The sequence below is a fragment of the Nestor notabilis genome, unplaced genomic scaffold (assembly GCF_000696875.1).
Source record: "Nestor notabilis isolate BGI_N333 unplaced genomic scaffold, ASM69687v1 scaffold20859, whole genome shotgun sequence".
NCBI lineage: Eukaryota > Metazoa > Chordata > Aves > Psittaciformes > Psittacidae > Nestor > Nestor notabilis.
The window spans coordinates 31,600-38,880 of record NW_009942780.1 but is presented as its reverse complement, the minus strand read 5'-3'; the positions used below and the strand labels follow the sequence as shown (position 1 = coordinate 38,880).

Below are 7,281 nucleotides of genomic sequence, written 5' to 3'. Positions count from 1 at the left end.
CCGCCGGCGTGTCCGCGGCCACCGCGGTGAAGGGAACATCCTGCCCCTTGGAGTCCCGCTCCACGGACTCTGGTTCATCCACGGAGATAAAGACCTGGGGGTGGGCAGGGGAGAGAGCGGGGATGGGGAAGGGAATAGAGAAGCACAAAACATGAGTGCAGCGAACGTCTCTCCAGGCATGGGACAGGAATGACATCATCAGTGAAGCAGATCACGGATAATCGAGCTTCCCTGCATGCAAATAGTTGAGAGCTCCTCACTCCATCTTTGTTCTGAGACTGTAAGTCTAAAACTAGTACCAATTCATGATCTCATAGCCATTTCCTATGGTGGTGTCTCCCCCTTTCAAAATCTTCAATTAGAAATGCCTTGGAAAGCTGTGAAGCTTCTCTACCTGCAACACCAACACTAAAAACGTCTGGTCATTGCAATGTATCTTTGAAGAAAACCAACATAACCCACGGCCTCTGACAATTCAGCTACTGCTGGTTTAAATCAAGCCTGGGCTTCAAATTCTTTTCACCATGCAACCACTTTACCTCTTCTCTTCCTAGAAACCTCTTTGTTGAACTACTTCAATTTCTCTTCTCTTACTGAAATCAGTCAGCTAACTCATGGAAGTCTGTACAAGTAATGGATGCCCAGAGACACTTCTGGCACACACATGCCAGCTCTCCTGCCCAACAATGTGAAAGAACCCCCTTTCTTGGTTATTCAAGTTACAGAGAGGTTAAGTCAGTCTGCCTTTCTACTGCTTAGCATCTTACCTTAGATTGACAAACGTCCCCTCTCCCAAAATAAAATCACCCTCAATCCCTCAATCAGGGACATGACAGAATCAGAAGTATGCTTTAACAGTAGTGAGCTTTTGCTCTGTGCTGGATTTGAATAAAGGACCTATAATAAAGAGATCTAGAAAACTATTTCTCTACTGAGAGAAGGATCTTCTACAGTAGGTGATCCTTAAAGCCTCTTAGGGAGGTCCTGCTTAAAACCAGCTATGGACTACCCAAAATACAGAGCTCTGAGCTCTCTTACAGAGGCTCTACAGCTTCCCATCTGTGCAGGACTCGAGTAGCTCCGGACTCACAGAGCTGTGCTAATGTCAGTCTCTGCTTCCCTGGGCTGCCCCTCTGCTCCTGCCAAGCCTCCCGCGCTGCCCACACCGGCCGGGTGAGTGGAAGGAGCACCTACATCATTGCTGATGGTGGAGTCCCTGTGAATGAGCCGCTGGACGTGGCTGTCAATGCTGCTGCCTGAGGAAAACTTTGCCAGCGTGGCACAATGGGATTCCTTCTCTCGCTGCTTCACAATGACCTCACAGGCTTTCCACTCAGCCATCACCTTCTGATACCGGAGAGCAATGTCTTCATCCACCTGCAGACAGACAGACACCCTGAAATGCTGGTCCTCTTTGAAAGACAGCATTAACAGTGAGTGGAAGGCAGGAGGGAGAGGTGTAAAGCAAGTGTAATGTCTCAAACGGAAGGCCTGAGGAATCATGAAGCCCTCTTGCACATCACTGTGACTGGAAAGTGCAGTGCTCAGAGCAGTAAGATGTTGTGTATTTACTGCAGGGAATAAACTATCACTGTAGTTGCCAGAAAAGATTCATATAAGCACGTGTAGATGGCATCAACAGCACTTTGTTCAGGAAAGAACAGAAGGTGGCCATGGCTTTCATGTGAAACCCTCCTTAAGAAGTCAGATGCAATCTAATGGAGCAATGGTTGCTTCTGGCCAGATTACTCCTAATTCCATTACACCTCCTTCCCTATTCCTTCTCTATTCCAACTCTACCACAGCCCTTGCAATGAACTGCAGGTTGCAGCTTTACAGGCATCAGCCTGTACAGAGTTAGCTGCTGGAAGAGACTCCCGAACAGTGGAATTCCCAGCTCACACAGCCCAGGCCTGTGGCTGCACTGTGCATGGCCAGATCCAACCACTCTGATTCCCAGATTTTTGACCCTGCTGGCTCCCTTTGTTGAAAGACATCCATAGAACCCCCCTCCTTGTGCTATTAAGCAACATATAATAATTTTACTACTCTGTTACTTGTCAAGAGTCAAAGAGAAAATGCAATTGTGAGCTGGCTTCAGGCTCTGGACTTGCTGGCTAGAGCTGCTACCAGAGCACTCATGCTAGGAGCTGTAGGCTATTTGTCACTTGAGGTAGCTGTCGAGTCATAAATCATGAAATACAACAGTTAGTGGAAGGCTGGAGGACGGCCACGTTTGGGAGTGATACTGATGGATGGCTGCAAAAATACCATCAGAAGGCAAAGATGATAAATCACCCGCAATGGCTTGAGCTGAGGACATGGTAAGTGTCCTGGATGTAAGAGTGTATGACTGGGTTCCTGCCATTCAGTTAACAGACTCTCACATTCAGTGGAAAGCTTTAGACTCCAACAGCACTTTTCTTTGAGCAGTTGGTTATTACTGTTATTTACTACTGGTGTGCAGAAAAGGGTGAACACGTAAGTGGGGCATTTCTCCATCTGTGTTCAGAACTGGCTAATGAAGATTAGTGTGAGGAAAACCAAGTCAAATTGCTGCAGCAATGTTTAATAACAAGAATGCTGCTTATGAAGTGCCCGCTTTAGCAAGGTAGCTGATTTTGCCATTACAAGGCTCTGGCTCAGGCTGCCCTTCTGATCTGCAGGTGCTCACAGGGATAGGAATTATCCCTTGGAATATAAAATAATTGGGAGCTAGCAAATGCCAAATGTTTTGATATCCTTATCCATTTAATCCAGAACAGGATCAGCTACTGCATAAGTACTACCTCCCTGGTAATAACACTAACAGAGAAGCAGATTAATGTGTTAATTACATTTCAAGGCAAACCTCATTACTGGTGTAGACAGTTCAGCAAACATTTGGGTGATTCTTAATGTCATTACGAAAAGCATCTAGAAGTAAGTTCTGCTGTATCCTCAACACTCTGCCTTAGGAGCACGTCCAGTTTCTGCTGGTGAGTGCAGCTCACTGAAGGGATGGCTGGCTGCCACCTTCTGTCTGCTTGTTACCAGGCTGCTGTATTATTGAGACACTTGCCTGGTAATTATAACAGATGAAAGCACTTAGCAAAGTAAAAAGTTGGTACTGCTATAAACAGATTAGCAAAGGGAGATAGTGTAACGAAGAGATGGGCAAATTGTGGTTTCATTAATGGGAACTATATACTTAATGCCAGGTTTCAGACTGTGAAATAAGGCTGTGACATAACCTAGGCAATTATTCACTGATCAATGTTAGCAGCAGCCTGGGAGATATTAAGAAGAGTAATGTCTCATCTGAAATTGCACGTTGTGTTTCAGAGAGGCACGTCTTATTGAAGTCTAGCAAAGCATAATGAACTTAGAAACCAAACCCTCCTCTGGGTATTTTTAGCCTTTAGACAGTAACTCCAAGTGCACTTCAGAAGGTACGTCTGGGCTGCTCACAGCTCCAGCAGAAGTCCACACACACAGATGCGGCTTCTTGCTGATAAAGTAGTTATTTCAAAGAGCATTCTGAAGTACAGCTCAGATGACACACCATATAAAAGAGGGATGCCTCAAATTACTATCCAAATGTCAGCACCTCCTGGTTTACGTGACAAACTTGTGAGAACAGGATTTGTTCAGGGCAAGTGCATGTCACAGGCACAGGCTGAATGCAGGTTCCCTGACTTCAATAAAGAACTCCCTTTTAGTGATTTTCAGACATGATAACATATCATAATCCCTCTACTAACACGTCACTCATGTTTTCAGTAGCATTTTTCCCTTAGGAATATTAAACAACAACAGAGACTAACACTTGCTATTCAGAAACCAAACGTAATGGGGCTCCCAGAGTGCTGTACTTACCTGCTCCATTTCCTTTTTGGCCATGCCAAATTTATAGTGACCCAACAAGAACGGCCACACTTCCTTCCGAATCTCGTGCTGCACTCCACCATAGTAGACTCTTCTCAGTAATTCCAGTTCCTTGTAATTCTACAGCATCAGGAGAAAGAGGCATTGAAGGGAATACATCTTTGTTTTCCCCAGGCACGCTCATATGCAGTTAGTATCAAGTATAAAGACTGTGAAATGTATACATGGCACTAAATACATTTTGCCACTTGATTCAAGCCTTTAGGGCCCTCACTCAAATCCAGTCTAACATGAGTTGTCATGCCATGGAAATAATCTACCTTTTAACAAACTAGAGCCATCATGAGACCAGTTGCTTTGATGCTAATTGATATCTATCAGATAAAATAGGTATCTAATAGGTATGTAATATCTAATAGATATCTATCTAACAGATAAAAGAGACTGTAAGAATCGACTCTCACTAGAAAGAGAAGTGATCCTGTGAGGACTAGAAAACACCTCTAAATCTTCCTGGGGTCCCTTCTAAGGGACATCACACTCACCGCAGCAGTGTACAGGAACTAGTGTAGCACTCAGAAAGCTTTTCTGCTGCTTACTTACCTTCTTGTCCTTCTGATACTTGCTCCACACCTCTTTCGTCAGGCCTCCGGCAGCACTGGAGGGTTTGTCAGGTGGGACAATGGTGTGGTTCACAAGGGCAGAGAGATGTGTGCGCACCGTTGACAAGTGGCGGCAGTAGGCAAGCCCTGTGGAGGGCGGGAGGGCAGCTTTGAGAAACGAGCAGTCTAATATCAGCAGCTCCCTTCTGGAGATGAAGCTGTGACATTTTCAACCTGCCACTAGTAATCCTGTACGACTAAACCTGCATTGTGCTGCGTAAGAACGAAGAATTGCAACAGAGCCAAAGATTAAATAAATCTTACACACACTAGTAAAATCCAAGCAGAGTATTGCACTGCAATGTAAAACTACTTTCTGTCCTCACTAAGCATCAGTTCACCCACTGCTATGTGCAAACCCCACAAATAATGGAATTGTGAAGCTCATACTCAAGCCACATCCACCCTGCTGCCCTGAGGTGAGCTGACTCACACCAATACATCAGGGCTTGGACCGCTTTCTAAAGCAAACATCACATGGGTTTTAGATAAGCATATGGATAGCATGAGGATGGGATAGAAGCAGCTTCACTTACATCCATAAAAGGCTCTGGAAACTATTTGCCTCTTCATGCTGTCACACAACATCTTTAATGGAGTTCTGTGGAGACACATTAACAGGTCACGAGGACAGAGATCATCATGAATTTGATGCTGACCCCTATGATCTACGTTTCTCTGCACCAAGATTTATTTAGCTAAAGGACAGTAATAATGACAAATTACACTTTTGAAAGCATCTTTCCCATCAGCATTCTGGCCCAAAACAGATTCACCTGGCACATGTAGCTACAATGCAGGTGCATGCTAAAGGTCCTTGTCAAGTGAGATGAATTGTTGCCCTTCCTTGTAATTGTCAATGACTCGTTAAAGAAAACACTTCCAGAGCTGAATTATATTAAACTAGACAAAAGAACTAGAAGTAATTTTTCTACCAAAATGTGACTTGAAAGTAGTTTAATAGTTTAAATAAACTAAATTTCTTGCTACCTCCATTATTATGTTAGAAACTACTTGAAAATTATTACTCTCTGGCGCTGCAACCGATACAACCTTTTGTGGCACGCACAAAGTCTCCCTGGTAAGCCTCTACACAACTGCTTACCTGTCATGGATGCAGCTGCAGCAGCTGGGTATGTCATAGGGAGAGCTGCCCGTTGAGCAGGAGACACAGGAGGAGCCCTGGCTGCAGTGTTCCAGCTGCCAGGAGAGCAGGTTTGCCCCGAAGCCTTGCATCTCCAGCATTTCACTGGTGTCTAGGGAAAACCAAACAGAACAGCAGCCCATCAACCTTCTTTCCACTTTCTCCCTCTTCCTTCTGTGCATCCTGATTGCTTTATGCTTTACTTCCCAGCAGGCTCTGAACCTTGACTCCAAAAAGGGGAGAGCATCCTAAGAAATACAGCCCTTGGCACATCTAAACCAGCTGCATGCTGTGCACAGTCCCACAAAGTCAAACCCTTCACCATTTCCCCCTTTCTTGCCCATGCACATCCCAGCTGGTGTTTCAAGGGAACGGAGAAAAGGGTGCTGCAGTAACAACTAAAGTGGTTCTTGTGCAATGCTATAGTAATGTTATTTATGGCCAGAAGAGATCATCTAACCCAACCTTCTATTTAACTCAGGTCTCCGAGTTTAGTTTTGCAGTTCCTGGAATCAGCCACGTCACTGCTAGTCCAGCTGGAGTGAAGGTTTGAGCATAGAAGAAATAAAGACAAACTGATTCAGTCATTTTCAGAAGATGCTTCTTTCTCCCTCAAAACCAAATCCTAAAATATTTAGCACAACAGGATAGTTCAAGTACTACTAATGACAAGACTATGTTTAGAAAAGTAGGATACTCTGCAGGAAAATGTAATCCGACAGTACAGTGCACCTTTTTGAGCTATTCCTGCTCCACCAAATCTACTTCCCTTTTCAACCAGCTTCAGGAAAGGCAGCCCCAAAAAATCAGCTTGGCTTCAGCTCAACATCCCCAGCTGGCATTTGAGCTCGTGGTTTTTTGTTTTACAATAAATAACTGGCCTTTCAGCTCACCCATGATTAAAATTAAGGCAAATGCCATAATACTCCATGTCACTAAATTCACATTTGTAAGTAAAATCCAGTCCCCTGGGCCGTGCTTTGAAAACAGACATTTGTTGGGTAGTGGTAGGGGCAATTCCAAACCATCTCATGCATTTTAAATCAAGGTAGCACAAAGCATTTTAGTAGTGCCTATTAGAGAGTGGGCATAGGTGAGGAAGGAGTGGAGTAAAACCATTTGGTAACAGAAAAAGCACAGGCTCATGCGGAAGCAGTCATGTGTGTTTCGTTCCACAAAACAAAGTGTGATGCAAAAATGCTCTTCACCTTAATTCTTCAGGAAGGAGCTGAATGACCCAGTATTTATTGCAGCTTCTTATTGGGTTCAAATAAAAACCACTGGACAAGCATTTTTAGATCATTATTTTTTGCCTCCTCTCTACAGACAAGAAAAGTGGGTTTTTCAGTTTTAATTTTGTATTGTTTTTTAGAGCACCAAGGCATGAACCCCACAGAACCTAAGGATTCAGATGAAAGGTACCTGAATTAGTGAAGAATTAGAGTGAACAGCATCTTTTATTTAACTGTAGTGGTGTTATCTGGAACTTCAGCGACATGCAGAAGTCGAGCATGTTGCAAAATGTGAAAGCAAATGGCTGGCAAACCTGCCACAACAGTGTTGTCATTATGCAGAAGGGATGCTGCTGGAGAGACAACCGCCGGGCCA

The 7,281-nt window shown here is 44.3% G+C and overlaps 1 protein-coding gene across 1 annotated transcript in view; it reads right to left on the bottom strand.

Annotated features, from left to right (window-relative positions):
* SGSM2 (small G protein signaling modulator 2) overlaps nt 1-7,281 on the bottom strand; it is a gene marked incomplete at its 5' end in the record, with an annotated part of 37,210 nt that overhangs the window by 5,684 nt on the left and 24,245 nt on the right. The window contains 6 exons of the mRNA XM_010021573.1: nt 5-94; nt 1,195-1,377; nt 3,859-3,987; nt 4,471-4,616; nt 5,066-5,130; nt 5,635-5,785. Of these exons, the coding sequence (XP_010019875.1) occupies nt 5-94; nt 1,195-1,377; nt 3,859-3,987; nt 4,471-4,616; nt 5,066-5,130; nt 5,635-5,785 (764 nt within the window). The remainder of the gene's footprint in view (nt 1-4; nt 95-1,194; nt 1,378-3,858; nt 3,988-4,470; nt 4,617-5,065; nt 5,131-5,634; nt 5,786-7,281) is intronic.